General features: G+C 36.1%; 1 protein-coding gene across 2 annotated transcripts in view; it reads left to right on the plus strand.

Moving 5' to 3' along the window:
• Positions 1-303: 303 nt before the first annotated feature.
• Positions 304-24,574, plus strand: part of PIK3C3 (phosphatidylinositol 3-kinase catalytic subunit type 3) — a 127,758-nt gene continuing 103,487 nt past the window's right edge. The window contains exons 1-4 of one of the 2 annotated variants that reach the window (XM_025365428.1): positions 304-457; positions 2,677-2,865; positions 6,982-7,125; positions 15,087-15,216. In XM_025365428.1, coding sequence (XP_025221213.1) covers positions 390-457; positions 2,677-2,865; positions 6,982-7,125; positions 15,087-15,216 — 531 coding nt within the window. In that variant the 5' untranslated portion in view covers positions 304-389. The remainder of the gene's footprint in view (positions 458-2,676; positions 2,866-6,981; positions 7,126-15,086; positions 15,217-24,574) is intronic. The other variant, XM_025365430.1, reaches the window with a different exon arrangement.

Here is a 24,574-nt window from a genome sequence, read left to right on the forward strand (position 1 = left end):
GACGGCAGCCAGTGAAAGCTGTTGTAATTCTTTTTGAATTGAATTTTCTTTTGTATTGTTTTAGGTACAGCTCAAGCTCAAATGATAGCTTCTCTTTTTCTTTAAAAAAAAAAAAGTGCTGTCAAGACAGGAAAACTGGAATGTAATCGGATAAGCCGTTTCCAGTATACCTTTACCCTTAAGCAAGATGGTGGGCGCCTTGTGCACATGCGCAGAAGAGTTGTTTCGGCCGGGAGTTCCGCCGCGTCGGAACTCGCTCCAGGCTGGGATTGGAGGCGTGCTGGCGAGGGCGGAACCGGAAGTTCCTCTGTTGTGGGACTCAGCTGGTTCATTTCTGTTGTCTTTCCTGTACTTTTTCCGCTATAGGTCGTACCCTCGCCGACGTTGCGATGGGGGAAGCAGAGAAGTTTCACTACATCTACAGTTGTGACCTGGATATCAACGTCCAGCTTAAGATGTAAGAGAATCCTCGGGACAGGGAGTAGGATTGCTGGGGCGTAGGGGCGTGGGGGTAGGGGCTTGTTGGGAGTGAGAGGGAGAAAGTATGTGACTCGTCTCAAGGCGCAGACTGGGGGCGGCTGGGAGGGCTGTAGCCAGGGAGGCGCTAGAGAGCGGATCGTGGAGAGGGGCTCTGTTGCAAAAGGATTTAATACGTGGTCTCTGTGAGAAGCACAGCAGTGGGTATAGCCCTTAAGTTCCACTGTATTTTACAGTCTTTAAAGTTTTTGCTGTTCAGCCTTTTGAGAGTTTATTACTATTTTATTGTAAATTAAGAAATCGAGTCTCTTCGTAAGTAAGAGGACGATCTTTATTTTGGAACGGGGCTTGTAGGGTGGAATGAAGGCTTCAGAAATTGTGGAGAGGTAGGCACAATCAGATGCGATAGTCGAGAATAAGATGAGCACATGGTATATTAGCAGCACGGGAGGTGATAGAGGCCTAGGGTGAATCTTTGGGTATTATGGCAGTGTTTAGTCAGGGAAGTTGGGAATAAGTCAAAGATGAGGGTGCCAGTTGCAAGGGTACCAAGAAGATAGGAGGAAAGAGTCGTTGCAGGAAAACTTTGGGGGCACCGCGGCTGAAGTAAAGGTCAGGAGCGTGATATCTTGAGATGAGGATAATGGAACTGGTATAATGACGAGGGACGGACAAGACAGAGTTGGAAATTACATCTCTTTTAAGGTGGTCATATAGAAGTGTTGTCAAAGCTGTCACAAATTATTGACCACAGCATCATCCATAATTAATAAACATTTCTTGTGTGTGTTCAGTTAATATTCAACAAATATGTGTTGGTCAAAGGCCTGCAGTAAGTGATAAATAAATTTTCTCAGTTGTCAGATGTACCTTTGAATGATCGTTTCATTTTATTTTCAGAAGTCCCTTATTCGCTAACAAATCCTTTACTTTTTAGTTTGTGGTGGTGGTGGTAAAAGTAATATGTCAACAACCACGTTGTACCTTTGTATGCTACTTTATACACCCATTTAACGTATTTTCCATAGCAGACACCATTAGTAGTTTATACAGGATCAGTATTGATAAAGGGCTTTCCTTCAGCTTGATGTTCACTATTTCTTGGATATACGAATGCATTTTTTGAAATGTTTGAACATTAAAAATAAAACCAAAAAGCCGGTCCTTTTTTTTTTTTTTTTTTTTTTTGAGACAGGGTCTCACTCTGTCGCCTTTCCCTTTGAGATGACGTTCTGCATCTTTTGCTCCAACTGTCATGCATTGTTCAGGATCATTTCAGACATCTATCTGGGGTACTAAGTCCCTTCCCCACGCCAGCCTAAGTACTCTTGAGACTCTGATTTATTTCGCTGTAATGGGAAGAATATTGGCTTTGGCTTCCCTGCCCTAGTGTTTATTCTCAGCTCTGTTACTTTGTGACTTTGGATAATGAGTTTAGTTTATAAGTCTCTGTTTCCTCATTTATAAAATGAGAATATGGTGAAAATTATGTAAGAAAGAAAATATAAAATTCCTGGCACAGTGTCTGATGTAATCTTGATGTCTAAAAAATGTTCCTCCCTCTGATAGTATCCTGTGCATATCTTTTATGACTTATACCACTATTTTTTAAAGAAATGATCAGACAGTGCATATGCATAGTAAAAAAAAAAAAAAAAAAAAAAAAAAAAATGGAAAGAGTAGAATAAAAACATGCAGTTAAAAGTAAATTGTTCTCCCCAGAAGCAATGACTTAATATTTTATTGTAATACTGTATTGTTTATCTTTTCTTTCTTCTGGACTTCTATGCCCACGATAGTAAACGTTTCCTGAAAGAACAGATGAATATTTGGTCAACTTGAAATGAAGAAAATGAAACCAAGGTCTAGAAAGCTGGTGACTTCTGGAGGGTAGATCAAGGGTTGGTGGCAGGGTTTAAAATTCAGAAGTATAAAATAGAGAAATGTGTTGATGAAGATAGGACTGATATTAGGTATGTTAGGATTTTAAGAAACCCTTGCCATATATAAAAATGACATTAATTGCATATACAGGAAAATGTTGTTTAAGTAGCATACCTTAACACAAAGGTAAACTCTTTTTATACTTATGCATATGTATACATGCTTAAAGCATATATGTACGTGCTTAGTTCTTATGCATATATGTACATGTTTAAAAAATTCAGGTCTAAAACATTGTTGCTCTTGTGCTTTCAGAGGAAGCTTGGAAGGGAAGAGAGAACAAAAGAGTTATAAAGCTGTCCTAGAAGACCCAATGTTGAAGTTTTCAGGACTATACCAAGAGACATGCTCGGATCTTTATGTTACTTGTCAGGTTTTTGCAGAAGGGAAGCCTTTGGCCTTGCCAGTGAGAACATCCTACAAAGCATTTAGTACAAGATGGAAGTAAGTTTTTTTCTGGCTTATGGTATGTTCCAGACTGTTCTTACCTTTCTTTATGGATGCTGCCAGTATAATTTAGTAGGATTATAGAAGAATTTCTTAATACCTATAGGCATTGATCAAATCATTTGAAGTAGAAGCATACTCAGATAAAGTACTATGCATATCAGTATTATAACTGCAGTTGAAATGGAAATGGATTTATGTTTGTATTTAGCATATCGACATTTTGATAAGCACTTGATTGATTTACATGACCAAACACATCTGTGGCATTTTACCATCTTCTGCTCTTGAACGCATAAATACTTCTGGATAGTCTGAAATATTGTCCAACCTGATGTTTGGAGCTCAGATCTTTAGAGATAGCTCTGTTGCCATCTGTTCAGTTAAAATTTTTATTATTTTACATATGAAACTAATTTATTTAGATTCATGGTTTATTCAGTATGGTACATTAGCAAAACATTGTCAAGATGCAGGGTAAATATGATGAACATGAAGTTCCTGTTTTTTCAAAAGAGTATTGTGGATCTTTAACATGACTTCTTGACACTTCTTATTTGATAGACTATATAGTGCAGTTCTGATGTTTAATGAGTGAGTGTTATTCAGCACTCTGGTAGGCTCAGTGCAGGATACACAGGCTGTATGCTTTTAAGGAAAGCGTATTCCTTGGGAGACAGGATGTGACCACATGGACAGCCAGACTGTGCCATAGAGGGTTCAACCCTGTGTGTCCCAGGCGTCACCAAGTGTGGCTGGAAAGGGTTTTCAGAGAGCAGAAGCCTGAACTCTGGTGATCTGGCTATGTCAAAACCAAATATTTTAATGGTGTAGTTTCTTCAGTAGTCTTTTGTGGAGAGAGATCTGTCTGCCTGTCTATCTAGTCTATCTGTATTTCTATATATATCTGATATATCTGTGTATATATGTATATATATATATAGAGAGATATGTGTGTATGTAGATATACACACACACGTAAAAAATATGTCTCTATATACTTAATACTTCTTATTCTGGAAAATTTTAAAACTATGAACATAGAATAATACAGTGAACGCCTACGTTTCTGTTATATACCTACTGTTAACTCATGGCCAATCTTGTATTCTCACCATTTTGAAACAAATCTCAAACGTTATAACAACTTAACTGTAAGTATTTCTGTATATCTGTTTTTAAAGCATAACTATAGTACCATCATCATCACATTTAAAACAATGGAGACGAATTCCTTAATTGTATCAGAGATTCTTAAACTGGAATCAGGAAGTCTTCAAACCCCTGAAGGTGTATGCAGAATTTTGTGTCTTCTGTATTTTTTCAAGGACAGAGCTCAAAGCTTTAATTAGATTTTTGAGGTCACCTATTACTCACAAAAGAGTTAAAACAAATTTAGGTCTAGAAAGTCAAAAACATTTTGGTGAGGAAAAATGTATGGTGGGTTTTGTTGCATGACTTGACAAAAAAGGAGATTACAGCAAAAGCAAATTCTCAATTAAAAGATGAAAGGTTTTCTCCTCGTCCTCCCATTTGCCAACTCTTCTCTGCATTAATTTTTATATTATATATTTGCAAGAATGTGAAAACTCCCATGTTTGATCTCTAAAAGTTTGAATTTTAAAAATTTGTAATTTTTAAATTGTGAAAGTACTTAATAAGGAAAGTACTTAAAATTATTTAAAACTACTTTGAAATTAAAATGTCTAAGCTATGTATACAATAGATTTAGAACAACACCTTATTTTTGGTAAAATACCATGAGAATAGACTTTTTAAAAAAATACTGTCTGGGTGGATCACCTGAGGTCAGGTGTTCAAGACCAGCCTGGCCAACATGGTAAAACCCCCCTCTCTACTAAAAATACAAAAATTAGCTGGGCATGGTGGTAGGCACCTGTAATCCCGGCTACTTGGGAGGCTGAGGCAGGAGAATTGCTGGAATCCAGGAGGCAGAGGTTGCAGTGAACCGAGATTGAGCAACTACACTCCAGCCTGGGCAATGGAGCGAGACTCTGTCTCAAAAATAAAAATAAAATAAAATAAAGTAAAAAAAAAATGGTCTTTAGAAGACTAAGAGAAAACATTTGCACATTTTATACATCCTGCTCTTTAGTGTTCAAAAGTTGAATTTATTGGTAGTTCATCAAAACAAAAATTGCCATCCTAAAATGAATGGAGGTAAAAACTTTAAATAGTCCTTATTCTTTGTAAGTATTTGCTTAAAAGAGATACTGTGTAAACCTCGGAAAGAATAAATTAGGTCATAAAGGGATCTCTTGCTGTCCAAATTTTTGCATTCCTTAGTTCAGATTGTGTTTTAGGGCCAGTATGAGATTTAAATCTGTTTGATTTCTGACTTTCTGATAGTGGGTTGTGAGAGTTCTAATAATGAGGAACTCATTCAAAATTTATTCAAGTCTATCATATCATGTCCTGTTTTGTGCTACACTAACAGATCCCATGAGGGACACTTGTACTTTCTTTAATTACACTTAAGGTAAATTCTCATCTTTAGGTGTATGTACTGCAGATTTCTAAGTTTTTCTTATGTGAATATTATTCTTCAGGGAAGTAGTTTACATTTTTAAGAACTACTTATATTTCACATTGTCTCATAAAGGTTTTGAAAATGGCTGTAGAGAGATTTTAATACCATCTAATTCAAAAATTACAAAGTTAGGATACAGAAGTATTTTAATCAGATTCGAGTGCTAGCACAGTGGTATGCGGTGATGGGGGTACTTGGTGGGGATTGGACCATCCAGATTTAGGCTTTGCAATCTTGTGATGTTTTGATTGTTGCCAGGTGAATGTAATCTTAAGGTTAATGAGGGTTAGCAGATGGGATAGGGATGATGCATGAAGAGGAAGAAAACAAAGTGGTGTCCAAAATATATACCTTTTTGGTGTCTGACTAGATTTTTCTATAACTTCTAGAATATCTGGAGCAGTTTTCAAAGTTTTTAGCTGAAGGATTTTTTTTTTTTTTGACATGGAGTCTCACTCTGTCACCAGGCTGGAGTGCAGTGGCATGATCTTGGCTCAGTGCAATCTCTGCCCCCTGGGTTCAAGCGATTCTCCTGCCTCAGCCTCCCAAGTAGCTGGGACTACAGGCGTGCCAACACGCCCGGCTAACTTTTTTTTGTATTTTTACTAGAGACGGGGTTTCACCATGTTGGCCAAGCTGGTCTCAAACTCCTGACTTCAAGTGATCTGCCCTCCTCGGCCTTCCAAAATAGCATCATTTTTTTTTCAAAAGAACTCTTCTGCAGAAGCCTAGTATATAAAACAGATTAAGTGCAGTTGCTTTGATTGAAAGAGGTGTTGTTGCCTGGTGTTGGATAGCAAAAGGTTTGAGACAAATGATTAGTTGGTCATTGGTATTGTCTCGTTGTCATTAAAGGACAGAATAAGAAATTTCACAATATTTTCCAAAAAGAAATTGCTTATTGTTGTCTTTAACTTTAGCTGGTGTGTGGTTTATTCATTGGCAAAAGATGGCACTGCTTAGTGTTTTTCTTTTTTAGCCTGCCCTACTGTGTGGCTAGTAATTAAATAATTTCATTTAGTTGTTTGAGCCTATCTATAGTAGATACTGGCTTTCTTAAGCTTGTGATTTTTTAAAAAAAGTATTTCGTAGAAGAAAAGGATTCAATAACTCTTTTTCTTGAAATTGATAGCCATCCCTAATTTATATGGCATATATAAATGATTTGTTGTTTAAGTTTTTGGAAATTTTGTTAAATGTTTTATCAATACAGATGTATTTAACATAGACTAGGATATGTCCCTTAGATAATAACTTTGAATGAACAGAATAATTTTGAGTAAACAGAAATAGAATTCTATGTGTCTGCTAGGGAATAGTTTGTATAATGTTGGCACAGTATTCTTTTGGAATTTAAAAGCCAGCTTCTCTTGAAGAGGGTTGAAATTATCGAATACAGTGTGAAGTTTAAATGTATAAGAAAATTTACATAAATATATAGAGGGTTTATCTATATACATATACACACACACGTTTATTCATCTACGTACATATATACACACATATATATACACACACATGCATATATATATTTCTGATTTATGTTAACTTTATTTCCATAGCTGGAACGAATGGCTGAAACTACCAGTAAAATACCCTGACCTGCCCAGGAATGCCCAAGTGGCGCTCACCATATGGGATGTGTATGGACCTGGAAAAGCAGTGCCTGTAGGAGGAACAACAGTTTCGCTCTTTGGAAAATACGGGTAAGCATTCTGTTGGTCTCATCTGTAGGAGTGTAGCTGCTTTCTGATCCTTTTCTTTTTCAGAATGAGGGAAGGCTTTAATAGTTTATGCCCAGGCTCCGGTGTAAACCAGTTAGGTACATATGATTTGATCATTCCTTATACTGAATTTAGTATGTATTTCCTATAGGATATACAGATAGATAAAGAAATCAATTTATATTGCTCTACTGTTGGTGATTGGTAGTGTGATTTCTGCTAGAAAATAGAAGTCATTGGGAAATAGAACCTTGCTTTTAGGGAAAAGTGACCTTGACGTATATTATAACTGCTTTGTTATAGGGTTTATCTGCTTTTTTATAATATTGATAGAAAGGATGAAAAACAGGATTAAAAAGCATTCATTTGCTAATGATGGTAATGATTGTGATAGAAAAGATAATTCAGTTTTTGAAACATGTACAAATACTAAATGTTTATTGTAAAAAAAAAAAAAAAAACCCACAGTTCCAAAGGATATTTTCGCTATATCCTTTTTCTCCAGGGACAGAGGACTCAGTCTATCTTTAGAGAATTTGTGACTTTCTATTATTATTCTGCATTTACTAATTGGAATTTTTCACTGAAGAACTTGGTCCTTCATCAAGTATTTAGTTAGTTCATATAGGAAAGACAGATAAATGTTTAATTTTCTTTCCCTTTATCAATTTCAAGACTAATGAGTTTGTGCCCTAGTAACTTGTAAAGGTGGTGATTGATGGCTTTTGTACATTCTGTTTTTTATATGTTTCAGTCCATTGCTGTCTTTACTCTTTATAATGCTCAAAAAATCCCATTTTTGGTCAGTAGGAGCTCCTTCAAGTAGACCCCATGTCCTTTGGACAGTACACTAGTAGTGATTGGTAGCTTCTTTGCTTTGTGGTAGACAAGTTTTTCCAGGATCATTTGATAATTTTCTGCTCCAGACCTGAAATCTCTGAAAGAAGTTCTGATTCCTTTCAGTGTGAAATGGTATAGATCTTAATCTGTCTGGATATTACAAATGTCTTAATTTTTGTCTACTTTAAAGTTAAAAAATGTTATTTAATTTTTACGTCATTAAGGATGAGGAAGATCATATTTTGGAGTGTTTATTGACTATTTGTGTTTATGTTTCCATGAATTGCTTTTCAAGGTACTTTGTCCTTTTTAGAAATTGAGATATAATTCACATACCATAAAATTCTTTGCCTTTTTTTTTTTTTTTTTTTTGAGTTGTCGTTTTCTTATTGATATATAAGGAGTCTTTGTAGATGAATGAAATTAGCCCGTTGTGGGTTATGTTACAAATACTGCTTTTCTGGTTTGGCTTGTTCTTTTGACTTAGTATGTATTTGTTTGCTCTTCATGTATTTTAAATTGTTATCTTGAAGCTATCAGTTTTTAGTTTTTTTTTTTTTTTTTGAGACGGAGTCTCGCTCTGTAGCCCAGGCTGGAGTGCAGTGGCTGGATCTCAGCTCACTGCAAGCTCCGCCTCCCGGGTTCACGCCATTCTCCGGCCTCAGCCTCCCGAGTAGCTGGGACTACAGGCGCCCGCCACCTCGCCCGGCTATTTTTTGTTATTTCTTAGTAGAGACGGGGTTTCACCGTGTTAGCCAGGATGGTCTCGATCTCCTGACCTCGTGATCCGCCCATCTCGGCCTCCCAAAGTTTTTAGTTTTTGGATTGTGAATTTAATGTTTTAGAAAGTTCCCATTTAAGGTTCTTTAAAATGCTTTCTTCTGGTATGCTTTTATTCCTTTACATTAAAATCTTTGATTTATCTAAAATTACTATTGTGAAAGGAAGGATATAGTGAGAATAGCTTTTTAGAGAAAACCAAAACAAATGGTTTGAATATTTGTCCCTACATTGCTTATTAAATAAGCCATCTTGTCCAGCTATTTTAAAATAGCATCCTTATATACTCAATTCATCTTGTGTTGAAGTCTAAGAGAGGCATTTTAGTGTATAGTGCTATAGTGGTTAGGAAAGCAAGTTGTAGATTATCTGGCTTCAAATCTTGGCTTCTTTGCTTAGTATCTGTGTATCCTTGGGCAAATTACTTAATCTTATGCCTCAATGTCTTCATATGTTAAATGAAAGAACAATAGTATCTCCCTCATTAGGTAGTTTATGATTATTACATTACTAAATACATTTAATGGTCCTGATAAATATTATATCGTATATTTATGTATTGAATACATATTAAAATGACCTCAATAAATATTAGGTATCATTCCTGGGCTATTCTGTCAGTTAGGATAGTATTATAAAATGTTTAAATATTAGATAGGGGTAATTCTTATTAGTCTTTCTTTTAAAATATTTCCAGGTTTGTTTTGGCAGATAAATTTTAATATTATTTTCTCAATTAAACTCACTGTTATTTTGTTAGAAAATCTTACTGAATTATATATGTTAATTAAAGAGAGAATTGATGCCTTTATAATATTAAACTTTTCTATCCAGAAATAGAGTGTGTCGGAAAGGCTTCTGAGCTCATCCATGAAATCTAGATGTAATCCCATTTGGAATAGCTTGGTTGCTTACTAATACCTAGGTATTTTAGTTTAATGTGGCTATTAAAGAGATATTTGTTATTAAAATCCGCACAGGAAAAATAATTTCAATATAGTCTGAAACATTGTAACTTTCAGTTTTAAAATATACTTCTTGATAAAATAGCATGTTACAGCAGAATGGACATATTACTAAATCAGTATTATTTCTTTTACAGAGTATTTACCCCTTATTTTTTGGTACTAGGGAGGGGCTTGTTTGCAACAGAGAAGAAAAAGAAAAATGTACAGCTCTTTTTTAGTGGCTAAATGTTTTTGAGAAATAACTAGACGTTCCTCTTAGTTTTTCCTCCCAGATTCATCACAAGTGGTTTACCTTCTGGAATATCAATAGGAAGTTCTCTCATAAAAACACCTGTTAGTACTCGTGCATTTTAGAGGACTTTAGGATCTAGTTTCAGGGGATTTTCTGAGTAGGATATAATTGTGGGACAATTGAAATGTCCACAGTTGCAGTGAAATGACCTGCCTACATCTAAACAAACTCTCAGATTGATTTTTGGTACTGTTTTGTTTGGCTTCTGGCACTTTTTTTTTAAGGTACTACACTAAATCAGTAGTAATCAACCTGTGTTTAAGAATCATCTGGGAAGCCTATGAGAAAAGCATCTTCCTGGGTTCTCACTAACTCATTGTGTCTGTGGTAGGGCCCAAGAATCAGCATTTTAAACAATCTTCCTGAGTGATTCTGTGAAAGGGAGCCTATGGACCACATTTTGAGAAGCACTGAACTGACCTTTGTGATAGTAGTTTATTAATATGACTTATACATACATTCATGTGTTCCTCTTCTTTACTCCTTCCCTTGGAGCCCACTTTATTTGTAATTCTGTGTATATCCCAGTGAAGGGAAAATTCCTTTACCTCCCATCCAAACCAAGCTGCCAGCGTGCTTAAAAGATAAATCAGTAGCACTTGTTCTACTTTAAAAAAGTCATTAAACCCCAAGGATTTCTATAAAGGGAGCAGTAGCAATAAGTGAGTGGTTACTTAAATTTGTTTTCTGCCATTAACTAAAATAAGACTTTGAATCTTGGAAAGTCATCTGTTTTCTCTTAACTCTAACTGGAAAATAGGTCATCCTACTCCTTCATGTCGCGAACACATCAGATGCCCGATATGAATGAAACCTGTTAGAAGCACTGATTGCGTGAAATTATCTCACTTAAAGCTTGATTTCTCCAACTTGAGTCATTTACTTATCACTTTTAGAATTCCATTCATATCTCTTTACTAAGTATATTATCCTTTTTTTTTTGAGATGGATTCTCACTCTGTTGCCCCGCTGTGGTACGACCTCAGCTCACTGCAATCTCCGCCTCCTGGGTTCAAGCGATTCTCCTTCTTCAGCCTCCTGAGTAGCTGGGATTACAGGCACCTGCCACCACGCCCAGCTCATTTTTGTATTTTTGGTAGAGGTAGGGTTACACCATGTTGGCCAGGCTGGTCTTAAACTCCTGACCTCAGGTGATCCGCCTGCCTCGCCCTCCCAAAGTGCTGGAATTACAAGCGTGAGCCACCGCACCTGGCCTATTGTTCTTGACTTGATATTTTTATTTAACCCAACTTACTTTTTTTAAACTTCCACTTATTTTAAAAGAAAAACATGATATCCCTGTTGTACATGGAAAACAGGTATTATTTAACATTAGTGGGTAATAGTAAGACTAAATATAATGACAATAACTATGCTATTAAATTTTAGAAATTGAAGCAAAAGAATCCCTAGTGAATACACATGATATGGAATTCATTTGATTTGCAAAATATGCATACAGTATCTGCAAAAAAGGTCCTTTAATTGGAATGGTTCTGTTTTCCATAGTCAGATATACACGGGATATTCAGCTCACTCTCAGCTTAAGGTGAAGATCAGGCTTTACATCATTTTCAATCAGTTCAACTCCTATATAGTTGTAGGCAGTTATCCAAACATAACTAACATAACGTAAGATTTTAATACAGGTCTAAGATATTTTGAGGGGGTGGAGTGAAAAAAGACTAAATCACCAACTTGTATTCCCCCTGTGCTGGCGCTTGTACTGACCTTCACCTCAGAAGAAGGAATTCTAAGAAACTCTATGAAATTAAAACAACTTTTTGTTTTGTTTCCTCTCTGTCCTGCAGCCTTGCGCTGCGGGTGAGCTGCCTGGCGTTGAAGAAAAGCCAGGCATTCCCTAGTCCTCAGCAGCTACAGGTCTTCTTGTGCAGCTTTGATTTGTGAAAGATAATGTTCAGGATGTTCCTGGTGCTACAGCAGAGTGCAGACATCTCCTTGTGCTGCTGGCTCACAGCTACTTCCCTGCATGGTGCTGCCATCCAGGGAGACAGGGCAATATGAATATTCTGGGTGGTCTCAGCAGGAAGCATGTGCAGATTTTCTTCCACCTGTCCTCAAAAACCATGCCATGTGCCACTACCATTCTCGTAACTTAGGGAAATGCTGCCTTAAACCATAGTTTCCTCAGATGTTTCTTATGCAGTGAAATAACGCCAGCTGTCCCTCGCCTTTTCCCCTAAAGGGTTCTCATGTGTACTTAATACTGTTAAATTGATCCTCAAGACATCTAGTATTGTAGTATTGGTAATCTTGTGACTATCTGCTCTTGCTGTTTGCTAATATCTGTTTTGTTTACGTGAGTCAGTGTGAGGCAGAACTTCTTGGAGAATAGTCTAATAAATAATTGAAAGACTGATTTGTTAGGGATAAGGCTAGAATAATGTATCATCCTTAATTTGAAAGCCTAGCTTGTGAAATTTCAAAGTAGCTTAAGAATGGATTGATTGTTAGGTTGAACTGGCAAAGAACCACATGCAAGCTGCGGATTTCTCTTGCAGTTGTTTTTTCTAAGTGTGAATCCTGGAAGTCAAGGCAGTTGGTGCTGTAGTGGCTTGGCACTGCAAGCTGGAATATCAACAGCAGCTGTTGCTGGGGCCTCTGCTGGAGTCAGAAGGAGATCCTGCTGTGCTGTTTCTTCTGTCTTGCCTGTTTGGCTTAATTTCCCAAGTGGACACGATGCTCTGAGCATCTTCTGCCTTGCCACCTGGAGGCTGTGTAACTCTCTGCAAAGTTCCATTAGTGTCAAAAGAAAGTAATACGTTCACTTGCTCATTTGAGTCACTTGGCATCACCCATACCCTCCACGTCCCCTATCCTTAAATCTCTTCTCTAGCTCCATCCCAAGGCACCTAAATCATTTAGTAAACTGACTTCTTGCCAAATGTGCTTATTTTTGATTCAGTTAAGTTCAGCCAGCCAAAGTATTCACTGGGGGTTGGGAAAGTAGAGAGAAGGAAGGGAAGCCTTCTGCTATTTCTGAAGGTACATTTAAGGATATTTATTTAAAGTGATATTATCTCACTGTACATAGTTCCTTAGAGACTGCTCTAAGCAGGACTGCTTAATGTTGAATCTGTATCTCAGTTGAAAGAGAAAGAAAATTAACTTTATAAGAGGCGTGTATATGTGTGTTTTTTGTACTGTAACTTTCTTTTGATGTTTAACATGATAAATAAATATTGAGAATTTTGATTCATCACAGCCAGCTGATGCATTTTGTATGGGCCCATAAGGTAAGCTTTTGCAAATACAGTTACTAGAATTACCTGGTTTATTGCCAACTTTAGGACCTTTTAACAGATACGGTCTTTGATCTTATTGTGCTCATGAGTTTGTAACTGTCTTTTATAGTTCCCAATTTAAATGTTTATGGCATCATTACTTATACACATTATATAATGTTTAGTGAAAATCTTTATTACCTTAGGAAAATCTATGAAGAAATTTTTTATTAGCCAGAACATTATAATAATGATTTGAAAAAATTTATGTAAACCACTAGCAGTTAAGGAGACAGTTTATTTTATTTTATTTTTTAATTTGGAGATGGAGTGTCACTTTCTTACCCAGGCAGGGGTACAGTGGTGCAAACATGGTTCACTATAGCCTCGTCCTCCCAGGCTCAAGAAATTCTCCTGCCTCAGCCCCCCAGAAACTACAGGCATGTACCACTGCACCCAGCTAATTATAATTTTTTTTTTTTTTTTTTTTTTTAAGACGGGGTTTCGCCATGTTGCCCAGGCTGGTCTCAAACTCTTGAGCTCAAGTGGTCTGCCTGCCTCAGCCTCTTAAAGTGCTGAAATTACAGGTGTGAGCCACCGTGCCCAGCCTGTACCTTGTTTTTTTAAAAAAGTATTAAATGTCAAAGTGTATGAAATGCTTTAGATGTGCCTGTTCATCTACACACACTTAGAGTTTTTTTCTTTCTGTTGCAATTTCTATAGTCTTTTTATTTCTAAGAATAAGAAATAACTTATTGAGCTTTGAGTAGATGCTGTTTGAGTAGACTTTATGTTTGAAAATTCTTGTTCAAAAATATTTTTTTAAAAAAGAAAACACATTAACAGAAGAACATCGTTAACCTCCTCATCAGAAAGAAACATGGAAACTTGGCAGCAGCATAATTAAAACGCATAGTTGTCTAAAGCTCTTACGAGTTAGTTTCATCTTTATATCTTCTTGGTAGCTTTTTGACAAAAACAGGACAAAGGTTATATATTCTTTCACTTTGAAGCAGGATAACCAAGCTTAGGCTGAATTCTGGCTATATGCTAAATTTTGATTTATAGACATGGGAAATGTTTTTGTGTGAGTCTACTATTGTATTCAGTTTTAGAACATGCCTTTTATGGAAAAGAAAGGAGAAAAATCAATTTGTACAGCAAAAACACTAGTAATAGCTAACATTTATTGAATACTTACCGTAGGCCAGTCACTGTTCTAATGACTTTTTACTTGTTCTGATTTATTTAATTTTTCCAGTAACCTTGTGGGATACAAGTCCTTTTATCCTATTTTATAAAAGAGGAAACTGAGGTACAGGGAGGTTTAAGTAGTTTACCCTAGGGTCATGTGGGTAATAGCACAGCTGTGATTCAAGTACAGGCAGTTTGACTGTATAGTCTACTGTAATATCATTTAAAGAAAACAGTTATGTAATTATTTAAATTTTGATTTTAGTCATTGTAAATGTGACATTCTTCAATTGGTTAGAAGTTTGATCTCTGTTATTCCTTAGATCTTCACCAAAGTGATGAAATGTATGTGCTCATTTCTCATCCTTCTCCTTCCACTCTATGTGTAGAATTCTCTGTCATAGTTCTGACTGCTTGGAAGAAAAAAGAATGGCATGTACAAAGCAGTGTGACATGGATTTTAGTTGCTTGGTTAATTGCTTTACATTCCACTGGGGGCTTAAAGCTTGGCAGTGGAGATATACATTTCCATGTGTAGAATTCTGTTTATTTTTAGGAATCTAAAATTTCCTGTAATGAACTGTATTAATTTACTTCTACCCTGAACATTGTCTTTTTCCCTAGCATGTTTCGCCAAGGGATGCATGACTTGAAAGTCTGGCCTAATGTAGAAGCAGATGGATCAGAACCCACAAAAACTCCTGGCAGAACAAGTAGCACTCTCTCAGAAGATCAGATGAGCCGCCTTGCCAAGGTAAAAAAAAAGTCATTTGGAACAGGTGCAAAGCTCTGACTGATGTCTATTGTAGTATATATACCTTGACATTATGAATTCTGTCAGATTTTTAAAAAATCTAAATCTAACGTTTAAATAATTGTTTTATTGAGATATAATTCACATACCATAAAATTCACCCTTGGAAAGCATACAGTCTGATGGTTTAGTAAATTTACAGACTTGTGTAATCATCACCACTATATAATTTTAGTATATTTTCATCACCCCTGAAAGAAACCGTGCGCCATTAACAGTCACTCCCATTTCCTCCTCCCTGCAGTTAGTTCCAGGCAACTACTAATCTACTTACTATCTCTATGGGTTTGCCTGTTCTGAAAATTTCATATAAATGGAATCATACAATACGTGATCTTGTGTCCGGAAATCTGTCAGGTTTGAAATGTAGAGCGTTGGTGACATTTTCAAGATGACCACCCACTTTTTCTGGTGACATAGCCTTAAAGTTGTAAGTGTAACATGCTAGAGAAGCTTATGCCATTTGGAAGTGAAGATGACTTATACAATTAACTGGTATAAAGTTTCTTTGTACGCGGATGAAGTTATTACCTTTTTCTTTCAAAGTTGTTTTAATCAAGTGTTTTCACTTAGAAATATAAAAACTAAACTCTATTCTGTGCATAAATTGCAATGCTGTCATTTATTTTGTGAACCTCCTTTCACAAAGCACTGTATTAGATACTGTTTAAGGATCCTTTTGCAGTTACCTGGTTAGGACACTTTCTTGTAATTATAACGTGTACTTTTCTTTTGCAGTCTTATTAGTAGGAGTGCCTCTTTAATGTCTGGAGGAAGTTTTGATGCTAAGCTTTTAACAGCTCATTGCCTTTACTCACATATAGAAAAAATCTTCAAGAATAAGTACTTGAGTTGGCTAGGCTTTGTGCTTCAACATAGAATTTTTGTCAAGTTCAATTTGTCTTTTTGTATTGCTCTTTTAAGGAAGAATGATGTCGTAGCAACCTGATAACTGTATTGACCAATATACTATTGTCTACTTCTCCCATCCATAATTAAATAAAATTTAATATTCGTTTCTTCTACTCATTCTGAGATTTTGTATGCATTCTAACATGGGATGTAGGAAAGGTCTCAAGCTTTTCATATGTCTGCCTTTAAGACTTTATCTTAGTGATGATCTTTCATTTGAGCTACTCTCTGTCCCTTTTACAAACCTGGAATAGTTAATGTAAATTTTATTAGAATCAATTCATTTATAGCCTGTGGATCACTATAATATGAAAAAGGTTGAATTAAAAAAGAATAAAAAATAATATTTTAAAAAAGCTCTCAAATTGTCTTTTAAGAGTAGCCATTATGATTCATATTGTAGGTGAAATTCTAAGTCTGAGGGGGAATGGCCAGAGTCAAGAAATATAAAGCTTTATAGTTGCACAATGTAACTACATTGTTTCTCTGTTAAACACATTATTTAGGCTTCTGTTCACAGGTTTCTAACTTTTTTCCCTAATTATTTTTGATGGAAGGTTTAAAAAATAATTTTTGTAACAACTGACATTTTTCAGGCTTCATGTATGGAGTATAATCATTGGAATTAGTCCCAGTTGGACTTCTGGTTTTTTAATGTAGCACAACGTTAATAGTATAGATTTCTCATTTTAATCTTTTGAATTTTATAGAAAAAAGATGTGACTTAATAATGATCACCTTTTTAATGATTGAAACAGTAACCCTTAATACTTGTTCGTATTTTTCTTTTAGTTATTTGTGCACATTAGCAACTCTAAAAATGATGACTAAGCATGTGCAGAGGTCAGTGAGGTGTAGGAAAGAAGTCTTCTTAATGTTTTTGTTAATTGGTAACAATCATCACCAGGCTAAATTCTTTATATTAGAGTATTCCAAGTGGATTCTGCTTTTTCAAGAGGTAGTTATTAAAATTTGTATGCTGTTTGTATTGTTCAGAATGGTTAGCAGTTTTCAGGTAAGTTTTTATTGGTTTGTAAAATGGGAATAAAAATTAATGAGAGTGAGCAGCTTACAGTCCTCCTGATAATAATTGGAGCCTAGCTCTTTCCACATCCTTTCATCCCTAATAGAACTGTACTTTTAACTTCTGAATGGAGTAGAGACATCTGAGCTTGCTGTGCTGTGACAGCTTGCATTAGTATTAACTTGTGTTCCCCAAAGACTAAACAGAAACCATCAAAATGAGTAATCACTCTTTTAAAGGGGAAAAAGGTGTCCTGTTTGTAGCATTGTTAAAGAATTACTCCCTCTTTGAAGGAAGCTCTTTTTATTTCTTGACGTATTGGGCTAACTCGATAGTCCCTTCTTCTTGATATAGCAGTTGCTTGTGGTTTTTGAAGTTTCAGAACTGTTATCTATCCCAGCTGCTATCGAAGAGAAATGTGTTTTTAAAATGATGTCTTAAGATTTGACAAAATTGGAAGGTTGGGCACTTGGAAACACATTATAGTGGGAAGAGCAGTGTACTGTGAGTCAGAGTTTTGGCCATTCTACTAACTTGGGGAAAATAATTTTTAAGTTTGCAAAATCAGATGTTTAGAATGGATGAATGACTTTTATGGTCTCATGTAGCTCTTTATATTTAATTGATTCTAAAAGTACTGATATAGGAAATAATTGAGATTATCTACCTGGGTTTCATAGTGATTATCTTAGTAGAGAATAAAATTGTGGTTATTGATTTGCAACTTTGAATGTATTATTTTCAGGTCATTCCTTTTTTTTCTGCAATATGTATGCCTAGGGTAAAGTGTTACATAGGGCTTGCCTAATGTGAATAATGGGGCTTTGCTCTTAATTTTGTTGTTCGATTAGTGCTTGCTTCTTACATTTTTAGACAGAGTTTCTGAAAAACGACTCTTCCTCACCTAAAACATGGCCTTGCCTTATACTTGAGAAAATATATTTTGATACTTCTATGGTCTTAATTTACTCTCTTACTAGGGAGTAAGAGAGTAAGTAAAGTAAATTAATTTAGTTAATTTACTAACTTACCAGAGGGAGTATACTTTGGTACTTACATTCTTAAAATTATATCCTTAACTTAGAATTATTTTGACTAAATTTATTATTATTATACTTACATTCTTAAAATTATGCTTAGATGCTTAAATTGTTCTTAGAGTTGTGCCACAGTAGTGCCTGCTGTCTTTCACTCTCTCTTTTTCTGATTACACATTGTAAAAAATTGTTCGGTTAGAGGGTCACTCTCTTTCTCAAAACATTTTGAAATTGTGTTAGGTATAATAAACTTTTAAACATGGGAAAGTATTTGTATGCTCCCTGTTTCCATTTTCGTACAGAAGGAACAGAGATGGTAGATGTAATGTCTGTATTTCTCACGCTACCATTTTAAGAAAAGAAATTAGTATTCAAATTTATGAATGTTAAGTATGGTTTATTTCTTGTTGCACTTTTATTTTCCATCCAGTGGATTCACCATGATTGTTTCTAATTTTTTAGAAGACAGTTGACTTAAGACCAAAAAGATATACATAAATCTTAATAATAGCAAAACATTTTTACAACGCATGGTATCCATGAGCCTAAATAAGTAGCATAGTAACAGTCTTCAAACTGCAGGATAAGAAAGTTTAGTCACTTCTAGAACTACTTCAGTCTTGGTTATCTAGGGATAATGGACAACAGGACTGTGAAATGAAGATTAACTATTTAATGGCCTGTGAAAAGACAGTGTTAGATAATTATTGAGCAAAGAACTTCCACTACAAGCCGGACTTAACCCTCTTCTGATTTATTGCTCACCTATTACAGTTGAATTCCGACTACAGTATGAATAGCTGAAGTTTAAAAACCTGCTTTTCAAGTTTGACAATTTTTCAAAGTCCAGTCCTTTCAGAATGAGTTTAGCAGAATTAACCTTTTCTCATGATTTTACATGATTTTGTGAACATGCCTAATTTTGCTTTAAGGAAAAATGAGTATGAAAAAAGGAAGCAAAACCACTTTCCTTTATTTAATTCTTATTTTTTGTAACTTGAATTTTTTAGACTTCTAGTAGGGAACAGAAAGAAATGAATATATTTAAATAAACTACCACCCTCCCACCCCCTGCCCCATTTTCTTCTTTTTCCCATTTCTGAGTTTCCCTAATTAATTTTTAGTAATACGGTGTCTTTCCGTTTGAATTCATTTGTGAAAATAATAAAAGACCAGACTTCTGGAGCATTTATTAAACTTTCATTGTCCATGACCCAGGCTTTTAGTGGTTGTGGGCCTTACTTGAACAAATTTACCCATTGTTCCCATCTGCTCTGTTTTTTAGCCTGTCATATTGTCAGAGTTTTATGACTAGAATGCATATCCACCTGGGATTTTGGATGTGACTACCAAGCTTTAGTGTTTGATTTATATTTGAATCCATGTCTTTAGACATGAAAGGTTAGTGCAAAAACATGCTTCTCCACTGTCTGCTTTTCATTTTAGCAGCTCTGCTTGATGCCTTTGGAATGTGCTTCAGTTTCTGTCAATTTGATTAAGGGGAGGCAAAGAGAAAGGAACGATTGGATGAAAAATGCTTTGGGTCTGTGTGACACAGATAGGTATGGGAATGTTGTTGAGTAGAATATAGAGGTGAACACTGTTGCAGGGAAGATGTGGTAAGATGTGGTGGTGTTTCAGGCTGAACCACAGAGTGCCTGTGTGGAGTCACTGTGGGTCCAGGGTCCAGACCTCAGGTTTAAATAGGAGCTGGATTTTTTAAGTTCATTTAGAAATTGTTGCTTGAGAATAGGTTCATGCCAACCACTTCTAAGAGTCATTTATAATCTGGAGTTGCAGTGTCTAATATGACAACCACAAGTCTCATGTAGCAATTTAGATTTGGGTTAATTAAAATTAAATAACATTAAAAATTCAGTTGTTCTGTACTTTAACCACATTTCAAATGCTCAGATGCCCCTTGTGGCTAGAAGACATCTGTGGGACAGTGCACATGTAGAACATTTCCATTATTGACAAAAGTTCTACTGACAGCACTGATCTAGAGTGCCAATTTACAAATTTGTAGTGGGTGAGTACGTCTTTCTGGTAACCGTATTACTTGTGTCTGCTATCTAGGACACCACATTTCAAGGTACTTTGGAAATTTAAGTAGTCTTCATGATATTGTTGATTTCTTAGTTAACCATGAAGGAGCTGGAAAGGTTTCTGAGATATTTTTCTCAGTTTTGGGAAATCTAAAAAAGACTTTTTTTTTTTTTTTTTTTTTTGAGATGGAGTCTCGCTCTGTCACCCAGGCTGGAGTGCAGTGGCGTGATCTTGGCTCACTGCAACCTCCGCCTCCCAAGTTCACTCCATTCTCCTGCCTCAGCCTCCCAAGTAGCTGGAACTACAGGCGCCCACCACCATGCCTGGCTAATTTTTTTGTATTTTATTTTATTTATGTTTTTATTTTTATTTATTTTTATTATTATACTTTGAGTTCTAGGGTACATGTGCGCAATGTGCAGGTTTGTTGCATATGTATACATGTGCCATGTTGGTATGCTGCACCCATTAACTCATTATTTACATTAGGTATATCTCCTAATGCTATCCCTCCCCTCTCCTCCCACCCCATGACAGGCCCCGGTGTGTGATGTTCCCCTTTTGATGTCCAAGTGTTCTCATTGTTCAGTTCTCACCTATGAGTGAGAACATGCGGTGTTTGGTTTTCTGTCCTTGCAATAGTTTGCTGAGAATGATGGTTTTCAGCTTCATCCATGTCCCTACAAAGGACATGAACTCATCCTTTTTTATGGCTGCATAGTATTCCATGGTGTATATGTGCCACATTTTCTTAATCCAGTCTATCATTGATGGGCATTTGGGTTGGTTCCAAGTCTTTGCTATTGTGAATAGTGCCACGATAAACATACATGTCCATGTGTCTTTATAGCAACATGATTTATAATCCTTTGGGTATATACCCAGTAATGGGATGGCACACATCTCCCACCCTCTGATCTTTGACAAACCTGACAAAAACAAGAAATGGGGAAAGGATTCCCTATTTAATAAATGGTGCTGGGAAAACTGGCTAGCCATATGTAGAAAGCTGAAACTGGATCCCTTCCTTACTCCTTATATAAAAATTAATTCAAGATGGATTAAAGACTTAAATGTTAGACCTAGGATCCCTTCCTTACACCTTATATAAAAATTAATTCAAGATGGATTAAAGACTTAAATGTTAGACCTAAAACCATAAAAACTCTAGAAGAAAACCTAGGCAATACCATTCAGGACATAGGCATGGGCAAGGACTTCATGTTTAAAACACCAAAAGCAATGGCAACAAAAGCAAAAATTGGCAAATGGGATCTAATTAAACTAAAGAGCTTCTGCATATCAAAAAAAACTACCGTCAGAGTGAACAGGCAACCTGCAAAATAGGAGAAAATTTTTACAATCTACCCATCTGACAAAGGGCTAATATCCAGAATCTACAAAGAACTTAAACAAGTTTACAAGAAAAACTCAAACAACCCCATCAAAAGGTGGGCGAAGGATATGAACAGACAGTTCTCAAAAGAAGACATTTATGCAGCCAACAGACACATGAAAAAATGCTCATCATCACTGGCCATCAGAGAAATGCAAATCAAAACCACAATGAGATACCATCTCACACCAGTTAGAATGTCAATCATTAAAAAGTCAGGAAACAACAGGTGCTGGAGAGGATGTGGAGAAATAGGAACACTTTTACACTGTTGGTGGGACTGTAAACTAGTTCAACCATTGTGGAAGACAGTGTGGCGATTCCTCAAGGATCTAGATTTTTTTGTATTTTTAGTAGAGACGGCGCTTCACTGTGTTAGCCAGGATGGTCTCTATCTCCTGACCTCGTGATCTGCCTGCCTCGGCCTCCCAAAGTGCTGGGATTACAGGCATGAGCCACACCCCCCGGCCAAAAGAACTTTCTTTATAGTATCCTTTTAATTTAAATTTACTTGAATATGCTGGTTGTACTGCATCTTTTGAATAAACATTGACAAATTATCACAATCACAAAATAATCCATGAAAATCAAGATTAAGATAGCAAGGAATTTTCTGGTTACGTAATTAATTTTCTAAAGTGGGATTAAAGTAGTTTGACCCACTATAATATTTACCCTTGAAAGAAAGTATTTTGCATTAATCCATTGCATCAGATGGGTACTTGTCCTAAAGCGCTGGTTAGAGGAGCCTTGAGATTTTAGGTTTTTGTACACGTACAAGTCTTGTATCTTCACCATTGTCAAAGGCACACTTCTAAATGTTGAAGAGCAAAAAAAAAACTGTGTTACTAAGTTCCCGATGTCATTGTTGTTAGTGTTATTGTGACTAATAATAGTAACTACATTTATAATCACTTTGCATATGTAAAGTGCTTTAATATCAATAAAACCTCTTAGCATAGATTGCAAACTAAAGTAGAGAAGGGATTAAGATCATGGCTTTAGAGACCATTTTTTATTCAAATCCCAGCTGTGATCTTCAACTAGCTATTTAACCTTTACTAAGTCATGAAACCCTCTTCTGTAAAGTAGGAATAGTAGTTGTATCTGTTTTTGGAGATTATTGTGAAGACTAAGTGTAAATGATAAAATATTTAAAGGATTTAGCATACTGCTCAGCAAATACTGAGCACTAATAAATGTTAGCTGTTGTTATTACTTTTTTACTTGCTTTTATTTGATTCTGAGAAGTGTAGGATTAGGACTTATACACTACATTGTTTTTAAATTCATGAAAAGATGAAAGCATAGAGAAGTTAAGCTGTTTATTTGTGGTTACATATTTGGTAACTTGCAAAACCAGCACCTAAAACCACGTCTTTAAATTCTTTATGGAAATCTCTTTCCAAAATAAGTATCAGTGACATATGCTTAAGATTTAAGGATTGAGAAGAATGTATTTGCATGAAGAGTGTATTGTTCTTATTTAGAAGATTAAAATTGAAAACAGGAGAAAAGGTAACTAGAATATGAAGCAATGTCTACAGTGCAGGTCCTCAAGTATGGCATAAAAGATGATGCCCATTAAGTCAGTAAACAGTGACCTGCCTATGGTAAGCACCCATTACATATTTGTGCTATGAAAGAATTGGAGTTATGAATTATATATGGCTCTAGTTGTTACCAATACATACTTTAAAAGCAATGAAAAAAAAACAGTAGATCTGCCTCAGCCTCCTGAGTAGCTGGGATTACAGGTGCATGCTGCCACGCCTGTCTAATTTTTGTAATTTTAAGAGAGACAGGATTTCACCATGTTGGCCAGGCAGGTCTCGAACTCCTGACCTCAAGTGATCCACCCGCCTTGGCCTCCCAAAGCATTGGAATTACAGGTGTGAGCCACCATGCCTGGGCTGGAAATGGCTATTTTCTTTGTGTGATCACAAAAAATGATGCAGCTAGAAAGTTAGTAATGATGGTAATGAAGTCTCATTCATTCAGCTCAGGCTTTTGTCAGATTATTGACTTGATCACAGGATTATTTTTCAGAAGTTTGAGAAAAAAAGGACACTGCTTCTCTAGGCCAATTTTTTGTTTTTGTTTTTGTTTGTTTGTTTGGAGACAGGGTCTCGCCCTTTTGCCCAGGCTGGAGTGCAGTGGTGCATTCACAGCTCACTGTAGCCTCAGTCTCCTGGACTCAAGTGATCCTCCCACATCCTCTGGAGGAGCTGGGACTACAGGTGTGCACCACCATGTTCGAATAGTTTCTTTTATATAGAGATGGTGTCTCACTAGGTTGCCCAGGCTGGTCTCAAACTCCTAGGCTCAAGCAGTCCTCCTGCCTCAGCCTCCCAGACTGCTGAGATTACAGGCATGAGCCACCATGCTGGACCTCTAGGCTAATTTACACCACTATAAAAGAAGTGATTAATGAAAAGGGAGTAACAGGAATTTTGGAAAGAACTAAAGATGTTACATTATACTTGGGATTGCGATTATAATCAAGGAGTGCAATAATGGACCAAGTTAGGGATATGTCAGTTCTCAGAAAGTTTGAGAAAGGCAAGATGTTCCATTGATTTGAGAACCTAAAAAGGAAGATAACCCAAAAGGACCAAGGGGTTCCTTGGTTCCCTTGGTCCCATTCTCAAGGGGACAGTTTGGCATGGACTTAAGAAGGTCTTGGATTGAAATTCTAAAGGAAAAATCCCTAAAGATAACAGTATTTTTAAATATTTTTTACTTGTTTTGAATGCATTAAAAGCACATTGAAGAAGTAGGTCTGTGTTAGACACCAAATTGGTTTAGTTTAGTTGAATCATAATCTTCATCAAAGTGCCCTTCAGCCTAGAAGAGTTAACGAAATAATTTAGCTAAGTA

Source organism: Theropithecus gelada, chromosome 18 (assembly GCF_003255815.1).
Source record: "Theropithecus gelada isolate Dixy chromosome 18, Tgel_1.0, whole genome shotgun sequence".
In the NCBI taxonomy this organism is placed as follows: domain Eukaryota; kingdom Metazoa; phylum Chordata; class Mammalia; order Primates; family Cercopithecidae; genus Theropithecus; species Theropithecus gelada.